This window comes from Anopheles nili, chromosome 2, assembly GCF_943737925.1.
Source record: "Anopheles nili chromosome 2, idAnoNiliSN_F5_01, whole genome shotgun sequence".
Classification (NCBI taxonomy): Eukaryota; Metazoa; Arthropoda; class Insecta; order Diptera; family Culicidae; genus Anopheles; species Anopheles nili.
In genome coordinates, this window is record NC_071291.1 from 67,111,747 (window position 1) to 67,134,792 (window position 23,046).

A 23,046-nucleotide genomic window follows, 5' to 3' on the forward strand; every position below is an offset into this window, starting at 1 on the left:
TCAAAAGAAATTCGATCAAAATTTAAGGAAGACATCACCGAGAAGAAAGATATATTACTTTCATTTTTCAACATAAGGATCAACAAACACATTTCATCAATTTCTCTTTTATATTTATTTTTCTTTTTGTTTTTATAATTTTTAATATTCTTTTAAATTAAGAACTTTTTCAGTCTTTCTGTAAAATTGAGTTAAATATTATGAATTTTCTTTCATTCAATGTTATTTCATTTAATCACATCAACTTTTTACAGTAATATATATTGTCTTTATTATCCTTGTATAAACACGTCCGTTTCTAGAAAACAAACAATACGTGCATATTTGACGGCGAAAAGAAAAGAAAAAACACATAAATATAAGCACGTTAAGCACGAAACGTTAGGATACATTCCCGCCAGACACAGACGCTATATAATATTATAATATGGATGTGGAAATATTTGTATAAAAAATGCCTAGCATACAAGCGTTTTATGATATAGGATGGTTTACAAATCGCTCACCGCCCAGCATACGCTATTACAAACCAATGGAACCGTAACTGCTGTCTGATTGAATGTTTTAATCATACTTCATGATGTTCACGCAATGATAAGTCTATAATACAAGCCACTGTCTGCCATTCGTCTATGATATCTTTGAGCCCGTTGGATGTTATAGCGCAGGTTCGAATAGCTGCCTTCGAATGTGGGTTCTCTTTACTGAGTTGTAACAGATTCGGTGAAAAAAAGGCGATCACTAACCGATCGCCGCTTTCCGATTGTTATCCAATAAGCCGTCGTAAAGATTGGTTCGCTCCCGGTGCCGTTTTTTACAGCTTAACAATTAAAACAAATCTGCTCATCTTCCCGGTTTGGGGTTTATCTTCATGTCTTTGCGTTTACTCTCGCCTTCCTCTGAATCTCGCTGATTAAGAGTTACGCGGGGCCTCTAAAAACGACGATATCAATCACGTTTGCGCTTCTTAACCTAGGGCCCACGCGCACTCGCCAAAACTATCGAATAAATTACTTCAAACAAAAAGTGATAAACCGTAAAAGAAACAAAAAGAAAAGGGCATAATTGAAAAGTAGCAATAGGCTGGAAGAAAGCTAAAGAAAGAAGAGGCCAACTGGAAAAAAAGTTGCCATAAAATAGAACAAAGGGAGTCAACAATAACCGCAGAAACGATCCTCTGTACGATCGGCATCGGGTTTTCATCGCGAATGGACCGCGGATCGAAGAGAAGCAGCAGGGAAAAAAATCACATTAAGCTAGTTAACATTTCATTTCGGGCGGATCGTTTAGTCGCCTCGCCTCAGGCACGCTTGCCTCAGTAACCGCTCCAGGAGGAGATGATCTTCGCGATGAGTCGCTTCCGCTTTCCCGGCCGTTGAGCCATTATCGCTGCTGCTTCTGCTGGATGAGGCTTTCCCACTGGGCGATCAGCTTGTGTGAAGATGGAGCCTCCTCTGGGTCGAGATCGCACAGTTGGGCCAGGGACATGGCCGGTCGCATTCCACCACCGCATCCGTTGCCCAGTCGAGGACGGCTTTCAAACAACGGTGAAGGTGTTTCTCTACGGAGAAAAGCACAACGTTGATTATTACTTCAATTGACGGGGAAGCCCTTGCAGGTCGTCGATCGTTACCTTGGCGAAAGACTAGAATTGGTCAGTGCATCGCATAGTTCGCTGATCGATTTTGTCGACCGAAGCTTCCGTGCTAGCGGATAGATCGATTCGTCCGTGTTATCCTCATCCGACAGTTCCTCGCTCGATTCAAATCTGAAATGGACACACATACTATCATTAGGAACGTTCTATTTTCTTCTCAGCATTTGCAGAAGTACTCACGTGTCGTAGTTCATATCCAGTAAGTCCGATTGCGAGGCGTTGCGGTTGAGCTTCCGGATCCGTTTGAGTTCGCACTCACGTGTCTTGAGGTCACGCAGTTCACGCTGGATCTTCTCTTCGACCGGTACGTAGCCACGACGGATCGGTTTTCCGTTAGAATCACGTTCGATGGTGGGCGGCGTTGAGATAGCCGTCGGTAGGATCATCAGATGCGAGCGACTTAAGTCAACCGAGGGCTGTGGGGTGGAGAAAGTGGTGTGAGTTTTCTAAAGATTTGAAATTCATCTTCTTATATGACTATATCGATTATTTATCTATAAACTTATGAATTGTTGACCTATATTTTAAACACCTCCAAGACCTCTGATTTTTGGTTGAAATTGAAATTTCATTAAATTAAATTGAATTAATTTCCTTCTAAAATTATCAGTTGTCTTTTCCTGTTTCCCGTGTTCCTCTTTGATTTATATCAATCGGAAAATCTCTTATTCCTTAAGATTAAAGTAAGAACTCATGTACCTATCCAACGGTGTTAAATAAGCCCTATTTAATTCTCTACATAAAAAAGCATTTAAAATTTATACATTTTAACCACAAATTAATTCATCTTCCCTGGATGAAAGCACGATTGAAATGTCTAACCTGTATTCATGTGTCATATTAAAAATTCATGCTGACAAAGTTGTCATCCTTTCAAAAGGGCAAATTAAAACCCATCTGCGAATTGTAGCCATTTTTGGCGAATTTAGCTAGACTAATTGGCACTCGCTGTGGATCGCTTAAAATGTTAATATTCGTGAGAATTTTTTTCTCCGCTTCTATTTTCCAAAATCAACCAGAATCCACCTGAGATGGGAACCTACCACGATCGGATCGGCTTTCGTGCTGGCTGCGATCGTCATCGCTTGCGGCAGGTTTGCTGCCGGTCCAGTTTGACCACCGGCCACCGCCAGCTTGCTGAGACGGCCCCGAGAGGCGATAAACTTCTGCATAATGCCACGATGGTTCGGATTCGGGTTGAACCGTCTTGGCGGTGTCGACGTGTGGAAGAGCTGCGGCGTAGAACGGGCCCGAGTCAGAGCCTTTGTCTGGGGCAAGGCGTACGGTCGGCGTGGCTTCTCTTCTTTGCCATTTTGCTCCAGTTTGTCCTTCAAGTTCGACACCGATGGTGAGTGGACCGGTGTCGGTGACAGGGATAAACCCGAGTCATCCGAGTTGCCCGACGAAAGGCTGTCATCGTTCAGGTCAAGCCCGTTTCGTTCTTCGACGCCCATTCGGTGACCTTCACGGAGCTCCTGCTCGCGGCGTGTCACCTCGTTGATTTCCTCCTGTATCCGCTTCAGCGGGTCCTCAACCTGGGTAAGAAAACGAAAAGATAATACAAGCCATCAGTGAAAAGCATATGGTGAAAAGGATGCTTCAAGAAGAGCATTTCAAATAGATGTTGGTATGGTTTCTCAGTCTTGGGTTGGAAACTATGTAGCTTCATTGCCATTATCTGTGTTATTTGTAAAAAAAAACGTACAATGACAACGTGTTGGGAACTGAAAACGGAGAAAATCGCTGCAAGAGGTACCGTACGTTCACGTAAACGGCAAGAACAAACCGCTGATACGGATGTATTCCTTCAATTAACTGTCTGGTTGCGGCTAGCAGTAGATCTTCCAAATTACGCACCCACTAACCTACATCCGTACCATAGGCTGCTGACTTTCCCCCATACAATCGAGGCTCACCAATGAAGGCCTCTCCCCGTGAAAAACCCCATGCAGGTTGTGGGAGGAAAATTAGAAATTATTCGGCGCAAATTAAAGCCATCATTAATCCGGTTCCTCCGCACATCATCTGCATACGCGCGTGCATGGAGATCGGCTGGCTCGGGATGCATGCTAGCCGAGGTTAGGCAGACCGGTGTGAGAGTAATTTTACCTTCCTCTGCTACCGGTTGCTCGATAATTTGATACGATATGACCGCGTATCGGTGGGTTTCGTGTGTGGAGAAATTAAGACACCTTTCAGTGCGGTGAAAACCAAAAAACTGGGCCACATGAGTAAAGTATGGGAATTAGCCTCTTCAAAGACGTGTTCGTCATTGCAGGTGGTTGTTATTCAAAAAATTTGTTTTCTGGGATGATGAAATTTAATATAAAGCGTGCAAAAATGTTTTAAAAATATTTAAATGCTAGTCTACGTGATGATAAAATAATACTGATTTATATTTTTAATTTATCTGCTTAAAAGATATCCATATTATTCTCATATGAAAGGTTGCAGAACCCACAATTCGTCAGCATTAGCCGGCTAGCACGGTACAGACGTTAAAAATAAACCATTCGTGAGTGAAGGCTTGCTTCTGATTCGTGACACGAACTACACTGGAATGGTGATCAAATGTGGCATCAGATTTGATAAACGACTTGGTTTTAAGCGCCTTTCAGAATAGACGACCAGCACATTTTGCTTTAATTTTTTTTTAATGCGATTTACCACAGCTTAAATACATCACACGGCGCGACGCTTAAAAATTCACTTATGAAACGACCATTTCAAAAAAAAGTTTCATCGCTTTCCATTAATTCTGCTCCAGTAATGGGGTGATACTTTAGGCTACAGAGGCCACATAATTCATTTAGTTTGCTGTTCACTCAACTTTTCTCAGCGTTCTCCCGTCCAAGAACGGTTTCGCTCTGTCATGCTGGGATTTACGATCGCGCAGCAAGTGGCAAAAAAATGAACGGATCTTAAGGATAGCACACGTAGCTCGGTTCGTAATTGTTTAAGGTAATACATGTTATTAGCTTGGTAGGGAAAAAATGAACAACTACATTATGTTTATATGATAAATCTCTAGCGATCCTTCTTGTTCTGTTTTTCTTGGTACGCTGACCACCCTACTCGCTCCACATTTAACGGGACTGGTGCGGATTTAAGGGAAATTCGCAAACACAAAACTAGCCTCCCAGCATGGATTGGTCCCCCGCCAGCAGCACAAAAATGGAAAAATCAGCCACCGGGAGGGCTAACATTCCTACCGAACGGAGCAAACGGAACGTCAGCACGATCAACGGCACGCATCATTGCATCCGTGGCAGGAAGTTGAACTAAAATGAAACATTCTCTCCCATGACCCACCCCACATGGGTGGCTGGCGGTTGGGAACGGATTTATTTGAATTTACGAATCGTTCCCAGCGTGGCATTTTATAGCCAATTGCTTCCCTTCCGGGTCGCGGCTAATGGCTCTATCTGCTAATGGAAAGCTCGATCGGAATGAAGCACGTGGAAAGCGGGAGGAAAATTGCGCCATCGATTGTGTGGGGATTCTGTGCGCGCTCGACACGCACAACGCCCTTCCCGGGCACGATTTGTTTTTCCGTTTGACTAATTCCGGGACTGGTCGTTTCCGTCAAGCGCGGTGCTCGAAACGGTGTGCGCGGATGCACTTTCACAAGCGCGGCTAAACGCACCGGGGAATTGTGCTTGGAAAAAAACATTATTGCATACGCCTGCTAGATGGAATCGAACATCGATTCTGTTTAGCTCGTAAATCAACAGCCCCTTTTATTTGACATTGTGTGGCAGGAAAACAGCTTGAAATGCAATCAGTTCGTTTATTTTTGCACGCCGCCACACACGGAAAACGCCCTAGAATTCGTTTCAATTTAAGCCCCATGACGTTCGATTTCGATACAGGATTTCAATTAACTTTTTGCACTCGAAACGTACCCAGCGCACTGCTGCGACGTTCCCTCCACATAGCTAGTGCGTCCTTTCGCTGCACCGATTACCGTCCGTGGCTTCGTATGGTGGCTTTCCTTTCCTGTGCCGCGTGATAAAGCAAATTAAATCAAAAACCCCCAACCTCGTGGTGTTGCGAGGAAAGTAGAAAATTGTTCACCCTACCCGGCACCACACTCGGCCAACGAAACTCGTGAGGTCACGGTTAATGATGGCGGGATCACCCTCGCCACACCGCGTGAAACGTGCCCGATTTGCTGCGCCCGGTCCGTGCGGCGTAATTTGCAATTTAATCCGAAACCATCGAACCGATCCTCACCGCCCAGTCACGGCGTGTATGTGCTAATAGAGGAGGGCCGTCTTTTGGGGGATGATTTTTTTTGCTTCTTGCCGATAAAAGCCGACCACATCTGGTCTCTAAAGGCAAAAGGGTTCCATGCGTTCAAATTTCCCCACCACATTCGAAGGTGCCATATTGGTTGGGGTTCGTTTTCTTCTCCGGCTGGCTGGATGGGTGACCCAGTTAAGCCTCTGCCCCTAGCCGATTGCCGGCGTAAATAATTTATTATCCCTCCGTCTTCCGACTGGCCGGCGGTCGACAAGAAGGCGGGTAATGATCGTACGGGCCGGAGTCGCTGAAGGGAAGGAAAGTTCAGGCGACGGTGCCTCGAGGTCGGAAGCGTTTCTCGGGGCGATGCGAAGCCAAAGCCGGAAGAAGGCACGCTGAACCACGGTACCGTGGCAATAAACCATCGTACCGGGTGCTCCGGTTTTTCGTTATTTTGCTAGCCCGATTCCGAAAATTGATGGCAACCGAGATGCATTCACGTCGGCACCGTGTCATCATCACGGATCGGGGTGCCATCCAGGAGAACGATCGAGAGAGAGAGAGAGAGAGAGGCAGAGAGCCAGCGAGCATGAATGGGAGAAAGAGACCGGGCAAAAGCAACCGCCGGAAGATCGCAGGGGTGAGAGGTTAGTTATGCTAGCCAAGCATGACGATGGTGTCAGCGAGATGAGCGGAATTGAGGTCTCGCCGTGCGGTCGCGTGTACATGTGCGCCGGTAATAAGGGTGGCCAGGTCGCAAGGAATTCCGGAACTTGAGCAACAAGGGTGTAAATAGATCGCGCAAATAGCTCGTTCGACGTACGAATCAATTTCGAACGCGCGTGTGCCGTTACGGTGGAAACAAACGGCGCTTCCCGTTGCTGTTGCACCATTTACGCGTGAAAGCGATGACATTAATAATGTAAAGATACAGTGTTTTTCCAAAACAACCCACAAATAATAACGAATATGGCGCGCCAACAGCTGAGCGGTCGCAGATTGAGGTATTTCCGAGCCATCGTAAATCGAAAAAAAACAAGATTAGAAACCAGCATACTTAGATCAGGTGATTGTTTTTTTCTTGTTTTGTTTCATCGCGAATTTAATTACTTGTGAGAAACCACCTGCAAAAGGCGATTTCTGATTTATGACAGCAAAGAAAGGCACCGGAAACGCGAACGGATGAAATTGAATGAAATTTGCCGTCTCAAGCGCTCATACAAACATGAAAGACATCAACAGGCAAACAGGCGACGAACCCTCATTACAGTTAACGTCCGTAGTTTCGGGCAGATCTCTGCCGGCGATTCCGCCGCCGCATTCCAGCAACCGAGGTCGTAGTTTGACGGTAAAATGAGGTACACTGTATTTTCTTGCGCCTTGACTCCATGTACTAGCGGGGGACTTGCGGACTAACAAACATTATCGCGTAGAAAAGATCTTTTTCCGGCCGGAAGTACGCCAGCGTAAATGGAGAAACGAAAGGGATAGAAAGCTGCTCAGTGCCGGTTATAAAAATGTTCTTCTCCTTTTAGGAGCCTAACAGAAGGAGACTATGAGGCAAACATGAAGAGAAATGTTTTGAACGTCCCACTGCCTGTTCGAGAGAAACAATAAACAGCAAAATGTAATCGATGAGGCGATTCTCAGTGCGATCACTATCTTATCAGTTGACTGGCGGGGCTGTTTATGAACAGAGTGGAAGTGAACAATAAATTGAATTGCCATTGCGATAACACCACCCATTGCGGGAAGATATTTCACGACGATGGGGTACCAATGTCGAAGTTGTTGGGGTATTTTGGTAAGAATAAATAGTCACGAACTGGTAAGCTAAACATTCATCCCTTTATGTTTAGAGTTGGCTTCTTCAACGGTTAACCGGTCGTATCGGATAGAGGTCAAGTTTTATTACACTGAATTTCACATCCTCACTGTTGTGGAGTTTCATACCATTTAATTGGTTTTCGATCGCCACTTCCAAACATACGCTAACGTGTTTCTACTGGTTATTAATTTTTATTATCGAGAGCGAACTGCCACAAATAACAAACAGTGTTCACTTCTTTTTATTATATGATGTCTTTGGACGCTGAAGTTTCATTTGGTGTTAGTTGAAATTGTTATCTTTCCCCCTTCTTGATACTTTTCGCGATTTTTGTGCAATTAGTACACCATCATAAACATGCGGTGACGAGCGTTGAGGGATTTTTAACAAGCTCAAAATTCACTCCCCTATTATTTGAGAGCTGAAGCAGTTCACCAGCAAAAAAAACTAGAAGAACAAAACAAAACGAAAGACTATGCGTTGCAACCCAGACCACATGGACCGCATCGAATGGCGTGGACAGAACGCAAAAAAAAGCGTACACGATCTAACTGTCCCAAACGGTTCTGTTCTGGGCGGTATTGGTTCCGCTTGCATGAACCCGCCGGACCCTCCTCGAGAACGGACGCCGGCTCGGAAGCGAAACAAATGTTGCGAGTTTAAAAGCGATGCGATGGGCTGGCTGGACGAGGAACGGAATCGGAACGAAATAAAAAGCCCTCAATAATAAACCCGCACGCAGGTGCAGAAGCCACGCCGTGCATAATTTTACTTTCCGGTTACATCAAATAGCGACCATTCCGGGGCCTTCCGCTGGCGCGCGTGTTTGCGGCTTTGGGGACTTTTTACTCCGGCGGGGGTCAATGGAATGGAAATGAGGAAAACGAGGCGCTATTACATGACGCTTTTGAAGGTCTTTGAACGCGCCAAATGGTGTGGGTGGTGTTGATGAGGGGAATAGTTTTGTCTTTTTGGATCGACATCTGAGCGTTGCATTAAATGCATTCAATTATCTACAAACAAAAAGCCATAAAGTGGTAATAAATCAGTTTAAAAGCCCTACGATCCACCTTATACAACATTGTATCTGTCTTCCAGACCAATGCTAAGACAAACTCTCCCATCGCGCAACGACAATAAGCCATGGGTGAGTGAGGAGAAACAACAACCCGATGATTTGTCGGTAATAAGCGAAACGGCCGAACGAAAATGGCCGCTACCGTTGGAATGCTGGCGAAACGTTCACCTGTCTTCTCCGATGCGGTGATAGTCCGATAGCCCGGCTTCGAGACATGCTCCCGGATGAGTTTCAGCTAGATGGATGGTGTGTGGATATTTTATTGACGCTCGCATCGAACAGCCGACAGCCATGATGGCCCTCGCTAGGCACCTTCCAAAGGCGCTCTGAAGTAGGTCAACGGCTAGGTACACGTCCAGCACCTCTTGGAGCTGTCCGCAGGCCTAAGCGTCCCATAAAACCACCGGCAGCACGCGCCTTCTATACCGCTTCCACTCGACCGAGGGCGAGAAGCAGAAAAACCGGATACTTTTCACTTTCAAGTTCGCCAAACTCTGGTCAGCTAAGCCGAGGGCCGGCCTTGGTGTGTCGGTGGCTATTTCAAGCCAACAGCCGACAAGGAAAAGTGTCCAATCAGAGCGCGTTTAGCAGCGATAACGTTAGACCTGGATCTAGAGCAGATGCTGCCACGATGGCCGTTAATTGCAACCACCAGGTTTTCCGCTGCACGATCGCGCAGCAAGATCGTCGGAAAAGACAATGTTCCCTGTCGGATGGGTACGATAGTTATTTGCACAAGCGACCTGTCCGCCGTCGCGTGGAGGAGTTTAGTTTTTCACTTTGAAAGTGAAATGAAACTCGTCCCGAGTCGACGCGAACAAGATCCCGATAGGAGCAACGCTTTTCCTTCGCCAGACGCTGGGGCTGAGGACTGAGAAAACCGGCCTGCGGGACAGCTCCAGTTTCACTGCTGGATGGCAAGATTCTGGTACACGAGCAGGAGATCGTTGACAAAGTCACGGGTTGATAGGAGTATGATAATCATTTTCTCCGCCACGTCGAAACAGGCGGGCGTTCCGGAAAATTGGCCCACTAGCTTGGTAATTGGACGGTTTAAAAGGCAGTTTAATTGACGATTCAATTAGCCTGCCACCGGGCTGGAAGCAAACCACTGGAGTGTTTGTTTTCGGTGCAGCAAATAGTCTGTACGTTGGGGTTAATTTTTCCACGGGGTGGAATTTTCTCCCGCTTGCCGGAGAAGCAATGTAGAAAGCTCGCCTTCGGATGGCTCTTTAATTGGATTCAAATGTTTCGATTGCTCGCAGTTGGTTGCTGGTTTGTTGTCACTCATTCGTTCGCTGATTGCACAACTTTTCATCTCAAAGAAGAGAGAGAAACAAACACCATTTGCCCGCTGGTGGATGATAAATTCACGTTTAATTAGCTATCGCGCCTGTGCGCCGAAGAGGAGAAAATAAATCATTCCAAACAGATTAAGCCCCCGCCGCTGGGAGTGCATTTTTCTAATCAGCGCCCGGAGCCAAACGACAGCTTCATCTGCATTTTTTCGGTTTTCGTTTTTCGGGCGCACCATTCCATAAATAAGACGTTCCGTTTCGGGGCATTGTATTCGACGGCCGTGGTCACTTTGGGTATGGAAATGGGCGCTGACAGCGAAATGAAAAATCGCCAATCAACTGGCGCCGGATGCATGATTGGGCGGGCTTGTGTGGAATAATAGAAAACACATTTGCCCGAAGCATCTTGCTCAATCTAGTATTCGGTGCATTTTCCTTCTCATTATGTCTCCTCTACCACAAACACAAACACACACGCGCCTGCTGTGGCGTAATGTCACATTATTTTTAATTGATTTTAATGCTCGCTTTCCGTTCCCCAGCTCGGTGGTTCGGAAAAAGAGGAAAATTAGATGGAAAGGCAAAAAAAAGGTCATCGCATTCCTTTGCATTGAAAGTGGAGGAAAATAATCGAAAACACCTGCGGCGCGACATTACGCGTCAGCGCACGAAACCCCAGCGGGAGGCTGCGATTGGGCTTTTTTCCGAACAACGGTGCTTTCGACTGTATGGGGAGTGAAATTTTCCCTTCACATTAAAATACCTCGAGACGGGTTGAAATTGATGCACGAATTTTGACCAGTTTTACAGTAAATTGCCTATGGGTTGTTAACGTTACAGCAGCAGCGTTTCATTCGTCACTTTGACACCCACGTCGACATGTGAAAAAGGTGTAAATCGAGTGTAAACGAAAACACGCAAAAAGCTCGATAAAATCAATTGATCGTTTTGCACAAATCGAGCAAAACCACTGGCCGGTAAAATGCCCGTAAATGGTTGCCTATAAAAACGCAAAACTGCCAACGAGAAACGCACTTGTGGGAATAGAAATTTAAATGAGAAGAAAAAACCTCAACAAAATCACGTTCATTGATCATCGTTGCGTGATCTTGGAGGCTCTCGAGACGATCGTTAACCTCCCACCGGCATGGGCAAAAGCTTTTTTGATGGCACATTGCTGCAAGCTTTTGTGGGTGCCAGCATGAATGGAGAGCTGGTAGAGAAACCCCTCAAGAAATCCGCTTCCCAACTTGACTCGGGGAAAAATCCCTAACGCAGATGCGTAAGCGAAGAACGATTTTTCGGGTCGTCGTTGGATTTTATTGAGGTTAATTGAGGCGCTGGCGCAAACGCATGGAAACGCACGCAAAGCGCACGGCCAAAGAGCGCATTTTTCGACCGGACGCTTCACACCACGTGTGTTTGAGGGCATCGGTACGCCAGCTCGTGGGAAGCGAACCCGATGGAGCTTAAGTGGCTTTTTGGGCCAAAGATGCCCACGGAAGTGAATGCCTGAGTGTCCATTACAACCATCGCGCTACTCGCCATTCGAACCCCGGTCTCTGCTCGGACCGATCGGTTAATTATTTTGGTCCAAACGAGCTTCACCGACGTGCGTAGCTTTGAGCCTGCCAGATACACACCGATTGAGCACGTGCCGAATCGTATCGGATGGCAAAATTACCTGCCCAGCCTGCCATTAAAGGTTAGAAAATCTCTTCCCGATGACAGGCACCGTTAGCTAATCAACGAAAGTTTGAACACTATAAGACCTTTCTTTTTTTCTTGTGGTGAACAGCAAGTGTATATTTCCAACGGTATCCTATTGGCTTAGGGGATGTTTGCTAACATGGGTGAGAGTGACGCTTTTACGATGTTTTGTTCACATTTTGAGAGACTAAAATCTAAGCCAATTGTTATCAATTATAATGCGAGATATAATCGAAATAATTTGACTTGTTTTAATTACATTTTTGGCTCTATTTATGTTATAAAACACGATATAAGTAATATAAGTGCGTATAGTATTGTAAAAAGAGATATTAAGAACAAATAATGTAATGTAAACCTTAAACTAGAGTAAACAGTATATGTAATTCAAGTATCTACCAAATATACCCTTTAAAGAGCTTTTATATTTCAAGCTTTTATTAGGTAAAAGCTCCGAAGAAACATGAATGGCAGATTTTCATTCATAAGCCAAAAAATGGACTGTTTTGTTTCGGTAAAGGCACCAAAAAATGGAACCAGACAATTGAGACAATTTATCTCGCACTCGAGCTTAACACCCCTTCAACGGTGCATGGCAGCAATTATGACGCAAATGGGACCAAATCGCACCTGCTGTCTCCTTCGGCACATTGCGGGTGGCCACGACCACCATGTCGTTGGGAGCGTTGGCTTGAATTCGGCGACACCGAGATTGCGAGCTGCGTTTGTTTAACTTGCCCACCATTACCACCACCAGCTTCCAACCAATTAAACGGCCATTGTTTGTCCGAAAGGTTGCCTTTTAATCTCTGCACCAGCACCGGTAAGCCCTGCTGTTTGTGATTGTGTTTATTTTCCGTGCCACTCCAACCAAACCGGATGGGAGGTTCGAGGGGCTGCTCGGGGAGTAATTCCTTAATTTCAACACCTCAGCATTCCATTTCGAGGCGGACGATTTGCACTCGAGGCTGTGTTGCTTACTTTTTCGCATAACACCCTTTTCGCGCGCGATCGAAGTTCGCTCGAGTGTAAATAGGGCGACCAGATAAACTGTACCAATCGTCGTTGCACGTGATGCAATTAGGGAATGGCGGCTGAAGGAGAGAACCCGACCAAATACCCATCCGCACCGCGGTAAATGCATCAGGAATGTGTACCTATTTAGTTGAGGCAACAAACTCGTACTTGAAAAGCCCATTTCTCACCGTACGTGGATGAAGTAATCAACCAACTCGTCATTGACTTCGCTTGAGTGTTTACGGAAAATTTTAATAATTTAAGGTAATAGGTTTGCACATCAATTTTATTTTTGCTATATGATTTTCATCCATTCAATGATAAAGTAATTTTTTCTTTAATCAATCGAGTATAATTATAGATGATTGCTTTTGTTTGAACGCATTTCAAGGCTAATCTCCCAGGTACGTTTGCGCTTACGTTTGGGGTTTCTTTATCAACAGTTTCGGTGTGTTTTCATTTTGTTTTTTTTTGCGTTTTTTTACACCTCTTGCTTCTTTTTTTGACAAAAGCTCTTTCGTAATCGGTTTAGTAACCCATTGAAACGCTTCGCGGTTACTCGACAAAATGCAGGCGCAGAGGACAGACGATCTTTCCTTCTTTTTGTTTTCGGTTCACACTGCAATGCGATTGCGATGCAAACAAACGTGCAGCTTGGGAGAAGATAAGTTGCTCAAGCGAAAGAAATTTTCGTGCTGCAATTCGATTCACGGCCGAGGTCGCAGATAAACGGTTGTGCAAATTGAAACAAAGTGTGTCATTAATATTCTCAGCACAGCAAATGTGTTTTCAATGACATTTAGTAAAATAAATAAATTGATTACCTAAAAATAGCTGTAGATATTGTGCCAAACGATTAAGTAAATAATTTTAATTTAGATTGATTTAAAAAATGAATGAAATTTTTATCACAAGTTGGTTTAAAACAACTAATGCAATTTAATTTAATAATTTATCTACACCTTCAAAAACCATGAAAGTATGCATACTCATTTTAACTACAACTTTACACCTTAAATGGTGCACTTTCCCTTTGATTTCCATCGCCATGTTTATTGGTTGGTAAACGTGTGGCCTACCATGCTACCTTAGCCGCTAAACTTGACATGTTAATAATACACCGTGAGGCACTTAATCGCATTCATAACATCAACGCCCTCGACCGAACCGGGTTCCCGCCACTGCCCAACGATGGGTGATAAAATTCACTTTTCATCCGATTACCGATCCGTTACGTGATGGTTCGGAACCATCCGGCGACGTAACCGATAGCCGGGACGGAGGTGCAATTAAAAGAATTCAGCCTTTCCTTTACGATGCGCTACGTTTTACACTCCCGCGCTCTCCCCCACAGCAGGGGGTGCCTTTTCATTTTCTCTTCCGTTTTTCCTTCCCACCGTGGTCACGATCGCGCTCGCGCGAACGAAAAGCAGATACCATAAATTTAATCTAAAACGCCATATTGCGCAACAGCGCCACGGCGAGTTGGGCGTGTCACGAAGATGCTTTTCGATCGCACACCCCAAAAAAACAGCCGGACATTCCAGCGGAAAGGTTTTGCCCTCGCTGCGCCTTCCACGCACACGGTGATTATCGATTGGCGGCTCCTTAAGGTGTCCACACACCGTGGTCGTTGGTGATTTTGGTTTTGGCGCCTTCATCTGTCACACGCTGACGGTTGGATTGATTAGATTGGATGCGATTGTCGCTTTCCACATGACGTACAGGAACTGCAACATTCGCAATCCGTGCCTAGCTGGTTAACGAAACCGTGGCATATTGATCTCACTCCATCTATCTCTCTCCCTCTCTCTCTCACACACTTTTTCGCGGTTTTCTTGCACGCGAGGTCACTGACTCGATGGCCAACCACGTGCTGCTTCCGTGGCGGATGGATGCATGTGTTCCGGCGTTCCAAAGCCGTGACGGGCGCGGTTTTTCTCGATGCGAATTCACGAACATCCGCGAGGGAGCAGTATGAAATCGATTCGAGAACCTCGTTAAGATTGTGCCCTCAGCGGTGCCTTATCTTACGCGACGTTATTTGCGGCACGTATCAAGAGTACGGCAATTAAAATGGAGTCAAAGAAAATCGGGAACGGAAGAGCTTGTTTCAGGGTAAACCTAACCGGATATGCGAGTATCGTGAGTAGGAAATTTCGATAAAATGTTAATGCGTAAAGTGGACGACTCCGATGCAGGCGCGTCCGACAGTTTCAAGTTCGTGCCACTGAGATTAACATCGTCAACGGCGTACATTGCAGGTGATGGTTTATTCATTTGAAAATGCGTGAGAACTACCCGTTGTCGTTGGGGCGGGTTGCTTTATTATTGGCCGATACGAGAGCTTATCTTGATTCCCATGGGTGCTCATAGAGAGTAGTAGAGCAAATCGGCCGCGTGGGTGAGGAACTTTGGGAAAAATTGAATGCAGAACAAGGCCACTCCTGCATTTATCGGCCAATTGCGGGGCATCGACGTACATGTCGGTTCCGGCTATCCGGTATTCCGAGAACAAGCGAATTTAATGAACGATAACGTGGCTTTGTTTTAGGCTCACGTGTAGCTTCTATCAAGCCTGCGGGCGATTAGATGAGCGTGTACAAATCCACCACACCGTTACGCAATTTGCATCCCTGTCTGATTGTGGGAAGATCACATCGTATTCTGAGTCCCCTCACTAGTGCTCCCTTTGCTTTGACGGACATCGAGTGGGAGTGGGAAGAAAATAAAATGGCTTTAAAAATGATCATCAAAGGGTTACTGAAGCACAAGTGAAGTGGTTTTCACAACTACCCCGACGATAAAGGCACTTTCTAACACTTGTTCTGCCGACAGTTGCGTCTGTGGACAAACGGGAACGTACTGAAGTAGATACCGAATCACGCGGTGTTGCGAATGCAACTCTTGCCAAGCCAATCTATCGAGTGTTGTATAAATAAAAATGTGCAGTGCTTTTTAACGGACATTGCTTTTCCATTCTCGTTATCGGATAATAAAAGCGATGATTTAGAGGTTTATGTCGATGTTTATAAAGTTTTATCTCTTTAAAGGAATAGAAGTGGAGAAAGGTTCCTTTTTTGTGTGATTTGAAACATTAAAGTGTAATGTGTGCATGATTATTTATGTTACGTGAGAGATCAAATGAATGCTCTAATTTTTTTTCTTTGTGGGTAGTCTTAACTATCCCAGCGTATGATTTGGGAGAAAAAAAGGAAAAAAATTCCTAAAAGAGTTGTTTTTCGGGGGAAAACTTTCCAATCTTATTTGGGATTTGTTAGCTTTAAAACTTGTTTATTTAATATCGATATACTGTTATTTGTAAAATATATCAACTAGAATTACAAATTTTATAGTTATCTCAAATTTATTTTCAAATTACATGAATAACATTCAAACAGAATATTCTGAAAACTTCGCTGACTCTAATAAAAAAGTTGATTCATTGATTTATTACAGCGTCAAGCCTTACTAATCATGGAGTCTGAATTTTATTATTTGACACTTTTTTTAAGCACAAGACTAATCATGTTGTTATGTTTTCGGTTAGATTGTTTTTTTTTTGGAGAGCCCTTATCTTTCACCACTGACAAACCTCAAGGGCGCCGGCAAAAATGGAAAGGTACTATTTCAAGGTAAAAACCAACACAAGCGCATACGGTAGATGACATCAGTGATAGAACAATTTCTCTCTCGACTTGTCGTGGTCGAGTGCTGTGGAAATAAAACGTTGTTTGGTGAACTGACTCGAGTCCACCCGAGAGCCAACAGATAAGATAACACGTGCTCTGACTGTCGCTGGCAGAGTTGCGTAGAAAATGCGTGAATACAAATTGCTTCTGTGCCGGACAACGAGGAATTTATTTGCAAAAACGTTAAACAGTACATTCTGGAATATACTAAAACCGTTTATCCACCCAATTTAATAAACAATTTCGATTCGTTAGAGACACAATCAGAGCTGGTACAAATTAAATTTCATCCATACCGATTTGGTGATTGTGGCGATTTTTTTCATTTTCCAACTGATTACTCAGCAACCACATTATCGAAGTCATAAACGCAACAAGTTTTTTGATGTTACGTTGTGTCATGTGATGAAAGGTTTTTGTTTCTCCAGTTCTCACGTCTCTTCCTTTAACTGGCTCCATCAATCTTTGCGCACCGACACGGCTCGGTTGGAGCCCTAAAGGAACCCTAGTGTTGGCGCTGTCTCTGTCATGTCCGGTAATTGATAACCAATCGGGCGGTCGTGTTCACTCATGTGGTCATGGACGTGGAATTTTTACACCCGATAAAGGAAAAGAATTCTTCGACATCGCAAACTGTAATCGGTTGAAATTTTACGGCCAAAAATCGAACTCCTCGTAGGCATGTGGCTTGGAAAATATGCTCTATAATGTACGTCCTGTGTTGATCGACTTCTGACGTTGCTTTTAAAAAACGATCCTAATGACCTTTACTTGAAATGATCGAATGATCGAATGAAGCTTTTTCTAACACAACATTGCGCTCACGTCTGTTGCGAACACAACCCAAATTGCTGGCAAAATTTAGTACGCCTCATCACCATCACCATTATCCAAGCCGACCTGAAGCTTGGAGCCCATCGTTTATTCTCCGTCACAAATTACGCCTCATAGCAGCGTCGAAAGTGTGTGGAAGTAAGCGATCCCAATTTATGGGAAAACAGCCCCGAACACGAATGTGACCTTTTTCACTTTCCATCCGGGCGCGGATCGATCGCGCGTTATGCTTTCGCGTGCCTCTTTTTTTTGTCGTTGTGTTTCCGGAATTTGCCGCCGTTGAATAATTTTATCCCGCCCCTTCTGGGGAGGTTGGCCGTGTTGCAGCCCATCAACGATCGAACGAACAATCGATGGGATTTGGAAGTGTACGAAAAAAAAAAGAAAAACTACTCTCCCTTTTTTCCCAACCACACGCTCGCTTGCCGCATGTGGATGGACGACTTTTACTTTCGGCTCGCGGACGCTTTCCTTTCGGCGGCGAAGGTGACACGAAACCGGTTTACCGGTACCGCCAAGCCCTTGGCAGAATCGAGAAATGATAACGAAAAAAATGCTCCCGAATGTGCAAACCCTTTTACGGTGGGATTCGCTTCCCAAAACGAACCGGTTGGATGTGTATCAATTTGGCAACGTTTCGGCGCAGCAGCAGTAAAACATCAATTAACATTTGGCACCAGGCTGCCGTTGCATCAGACCAATTTTGGGGTGCTTGTGAGGTAACCAGTTCCGATGAATATTCATCACGTGAAGAGCCGAAATATGGTGCTGGGTTTTCGAGCCACCCATTAGTTTCTGCCTGATCGATGGCGAGGAATTTAATGCGATTTATTCCGTCATTCGTTCCAATGTTATTGCATGTTTCTTGTTTGATTAACTATTCAATATTTGTTTGTTGTTTCTTTTGCAGATAATTGCTTATATCTTTGCGAAAAAGCTGCACGTATCAGCTCACCAGCCCTTGAAGGAACGTGAGCCTCCTCGTGTCCACCTTCACTCGACTGATTTAAGGAGAACATTTTCAAGCGCTCTCACCATCCATCCAAATGTCGCACTGCAACATTGTTAACCATCCCTGTGAAGGGCCGCCAACCTTGAAAGCCGTCTCTTGAGAGGCACGTTCTTGACTGCCACCGTACGTCGATCGTTCGTGAAAACAACATCCAAACCAACTCGGTTGTTGGTTTGAATTTCAGCAACAACGGAAGGAAAAGGCAAAGGCAAAAAAAGTCGCTACACCGGAGAAAGTGGTAAGAGAACAAGCTACAAGTATGTTGGGAGCACTCCAACACCCCCTTGATGGTTGCTTGGTTTATGCGTTCCGTGGTAGATTTCAATTTTTATCTGCCCACCGGGCACCAGAGCGGGCGCGTTTATTTTGCATTCCGTTCGGTCTCCAGCTCAAGCGGCAAGTTATGAGAGGGAATGGAAGCGAGTAAAAAAAAACGTTCCCCAAAGCACGCATATAACAACGCCATTAACGATTGCATCTTCCAGTGGCTTCCACTGTTGAGTTGTACTTTTTTGTTTTTTGCTGTTGCCCTGTCATATTGAAGGCCTCCGCCAGGTTCAACATCTGCATAAACCGCTTCACGCAAAAGCGCTGCAAATGAAACGAATCTGGCGAGCGGGCGCGTGGGGAAAAAATCATAATCCGACAGTAAACGGTGCGATCGGGCGGGCGTTTGGTGGAAAATGATAAAATCGCATTGCGAAAACAAAAACATACACACGTGCAGACATAAAAAGCGGTTGGTTCAGAGGAACAAAAAAAACCGTACCAACGAAAGAACATATGTTGAGGGCTCTCGAATTGACGGGAGAAAGCGAAAATCGAAGCGGGCTTGCAAGAAATCTCCATGCGCTATTATGTGGTTTCTTTTGCGTGTGCTCAAAGCTGCGTGATTTCGCCGATGGATAACCTTTCCAAGGCGTACATCTGTCTCGGTGGGACAAACGAAACGGTTGCCGGTGGATGGATGAGGAATGTTGAATCGAACGGCTGCTCAACGATGATTATATAAAGTTGGCATAAAATTCTTAGAAAACAACGATTGGCATTTGAAAAATAATACCTCAAAAATTGATCGAGATCTATTACTTGGAACCATGGATCGGAGTCAACGCCACTCCTTTCCAAACGCTGATAATTACGCAGATTAACATCTACGAGCGGTTGGCATTGTTTCGCTTGATCGACTTTCCACACCTGAAGGTAGTGGAAGATGGTCGATTTTTTGTCGGGCGTGGCAAAACCGTTATTAAGCCCCCAGGTCGAGCGCATAAGGACAGGGCTTTTGCTCCAATTTCAGATCAACTATGGCTATGCCCTGAGGAGAAATTGTTTAGCTCACTACTAGCGAGTAAATTTCACATCCAAAAGAAAGGAAAAACAATATATAGAATTATATTGTGAATACTCTATTACATTACATTGATTAAGTTCACTACAAATATTATTTATAAATTTTACAAAAATTTCCCAATAGAACCAATACATAAATTGAATGTAATATGAAATCAATTCTTTTGAATTTAAAAATATTTGATTTCAAATACAGTTAATACAAGCTGCATAACTATATCATGAAGATTATTCTAAGATGTACGAAGTATTTGAAAAAAAATATGATTTGAAATGCATTCTTAATCATTCGTTATGCCTCTTTCTATAGATTCTTCAAGCGTTCGCCAAATCAGGGTTCATTAAAAAAAAGCAAATTAAAAAGAAAAAAATGACGTAGATAACGTATTTTTGTTGGTAGGCAACGTAAATTAAGGTAGAATAAACAACAAACGGTATATAATATGCGCAAAGCTTTCGATTAGGAAGCTCGAGCCACCCAATGCGAAATTATTAACACCAGAAACGAGCGATTTCGGCATGGGCAATTTTTTGTATCGCCCCAACACCTGCTGAAGATTAGACTCACAGTTGCAAAATCGCGCCCAGCCGGTTTAATGCAGCCTCGACCTGTTCTCGGTGGCTAAACTGGTGAGTTAGCATTAAGCAAAAGCAACTAATTGTGCACAAGCAAACCACAACCGAGCAAACTGGGCGTTGGGGCGTTTTGTAAGCGCAGCACATTCGAGACCGGCTTGGCCAAACAATAAGCACAAAACACCCGGTGCTAGTGGCTTTTCTAGCTCTTGCTTTTCCGGGTCTTATTTGCAGCGTGACACGCGAGACCGCGGTTCATATATTATCTTCTTTTTACAGCAACACGTGGGTGATTTTTCACCCCTAGTTTTTATGTCCCATTATGGTAATCACACGTACACGAATCATGAGACCAGGTGAGACGTTTGTTTTTGTTAGTTTTCCCTACCCCTCAACGAGCTGGTGTGCCTGGGTTTGGGTGTTAATAATAACATAATTTTCCTGCTGATAGCTGTACGGCGACCCCAAACGAGTGGACCAATGGAAAAACAAACGAACGCGCTGTATTATTGCGGATTTTCCACACAAACGGAACCACTTTCCGTGTGTTTGGTTTTCCTTCCCTTTTTCCCGTTCGCATGCTCACTCTGGCTGTGAAAAAAGGGCGATCCTCTAGCGGGTGGAAACACGGCGTTTTCTCACGATATCGCGTTGCACACCTTCGCGTGGTCGGATGCTGGGCGTTTGTTTTCCCGCCCGGATGGTGGTGGTTTTGTTTTTCACTTTTCAAATCACTTTTCCCGCAAGCCGACAAAACCCTCCCCTCGGCTGGCTAGCGCAGTTACCGGGCCGGGTATTATTCCAATAATTGTTCCCTCCACCCGTAAACTACCGTTAAATGATTACTGCATCTTCACGGGTGAAGGGAAAAGGGAAATGGTGTGGGTGATTTTCCCGCCAATTCAACCCACCGGTAACAAATTGTACGAGGCCTCGTTTGCTTCGCTCCGGGAAGCGGGAAACAGAATTAGGAAGTGCACCCGTTTATTGCACCTTCTATTTGACTTCCACGCCGCCATTACGCCAATGGAACGGAACGGACTTTCCCGGGGGGTGGGGGGGGCGCTCATCACGGGAGGCCAGTTCCGAAAGCGAAAGCCGGTACGGGGGTGCATTAATAAAATTCACACTTATGAGTGCGGTGCAATTGTGAGCTGGTGTGGGCCTCTGTTTTTATCTTTCTCCTCTCATTCGGTTGCTTCTAATGAAGGAAGTGTCATCACGGTTCACATCGGCCGCATAATGAATACTGCTCCGATAATTTCCGCAAACGCAGAAGAAAAACGGCCCCTCTACTTGGACGGCTCTACATCGTGAAGGGCCATTACCAGCTCGGGGGAACGCTTAAATAACAAAAAAGCGACAGTTTACGGGTCATTTCCAGTCGCGGTAGAAAAGTACCTCGGCGACTGTTTGCGAAAACGTGCTGCAGGAAGATGCACGCCGTATGCAGTTGCAAACAAATGGGGGACTTTTGTATGGTTTGCTTCTTTTTTTGTATGTTTTCCATGCAATAGAGGAAGCAGTCTTCTCTATCAACCTTAGGAGGGTCCGTTGAGGAACTTCCCGAGCAAACTTCCTGGATGCGTCGAAATACATACGTGCCTTCGTTGGTTGAACGCAATCGATGGGTTTAGGGGGGCAATGGTGGATTTTGTAAATAAACTTGCCACGAAAAACGTGATCTCATGAACCAGTATGCAAACGAAAAGTATTATGAAAACTTTAACTTACGTTTGTGCCTTTAAAAATTTTGAAAACGAAGCTTTAAGGTAAATAAACATATTGCTTTTAAATATGAAACCAAATTAAAATTATATCCTCAAAATAGCTGCACTTGTTGAGGATAAAATGTAGTGAAAAAAATAAATTTTCCTATACAAAAAATAAAACTGTTAATCGAAAAATGTTCAACAAATTGCATGTTAATGAGCAAAAACTTGCTCGTCAGATGCAAAAAAAGGTTTACAAATTATATTCCCTAAGGAGAGTAAAAACTCTCAAACCTTTTTGATCACGTCCCAGACCAACAATGCCATATGGTAGATTGAAGGCAGTGAGCCTCCGGAGACCATGCTGGTACCATCGGCTCAGATGTCGACCACGACGGGAGCGAAAGCCCTAGTTTGACCGCATATGTTGCAGCGAGGGCCACAGGCTTTTTTATGTTATTATCTTTTCCCTCCAATGCATCGACCCAACGATCCGGCACGCCGAGGCATAAAGGCACGCACGACCGTGGAGGGCTCCGTGGGGTCTTTGTAGTCGAAAAACGATGGATTCCCCTTTTTTTCGAACCCCAGAGGAAGCTCTCGCGGGGTGTAAATAATACAAAACAAAACCCCCCAAACGGGAAAGAATGTAAGGTGAAAATTAAGGCTCACGTTCATCAAATTACGCGCTCCCCTAACAGTCCACATATAAACAGGGTTCCAAGCAACCGAATCGTCCCGGTTGGCTTGCCAGCCGGTCCTCGGAAGCGACAGGAAATTAATGTCTGCACCGAAGTAGACGCAGCTCAGACATGGACAGCTTTTTGGAAGCACGAATTAAAGACTGAAGCAAGCTATTTTTCTGGACCATAAATTGCTGTAGCCTTCGCGATCACACGGATAACGGGCAAATCAAACAGATCACGCACTACACGACAATCGGAGTCTAATCGAGGTAATACCTCGCCGATAAAAGCCGCCTTGTTCAAATTGTGCCCGGAGTTGTTAGAATTAAGCCCCAATAGTCGACGCAT

The 23,046-nt window shown here is 44.7% G+C and overlaps 1 protein-coding gene across 1 annotated transcript; it reads right to left on the reverse strand.

The window, feature by feature from the left end:
• Positions 1-1,156: 1,156 nt before the first annotated feature.
• LOC128728758 (uncharacterized) lies at positions 1,157-23,046 on the reverse strand. The gene is made up of 5 exons (XM_053822405.1): positions 22,975-23,046; positions 2,701-3,192; positions 1,838-2,073; positions 1,634-1,768; positions 1,157-1,561 (listed from the first exon to the last, which is right to left on the reverse strand). Exons 1-5 carry the CDS (start codon positions 23,044-23,046, stop codon positions 1,384-1,386), a joined length of 1,113 nt encoding a protein of 370 aa, XP_053678380.1. The 3' UTR covers positions 1,157-1,383.

What these genes read in the sequence shown, in the direction of transcription:
- LOC128728758 (XM_053822405.1), bottom strand. Translation starts at nt 23,046, where the DNA reads ATGCGTCGACTATTGGGGCTTAATTCTAACAACTCCGGGCACAATTTG. An exon ending in CTGGATATGAACTACGACAC is followed by an intron (nt 1,769 to 1,837) that starts GTGAGTACTTCT and finishes TGTCCATTTCAG; the next exon opens with ATTTGAATCGAGCGAGGAAC. An exon ending in AATTCTAGTCTTTCGCCAAG is followed by an intron (nt 1,562 to 1,633) that starts GTAACGATCGAC and finishes TTTTCTCCGTAG; the next exon opens with AGAAACACCTTCACCGTTGT.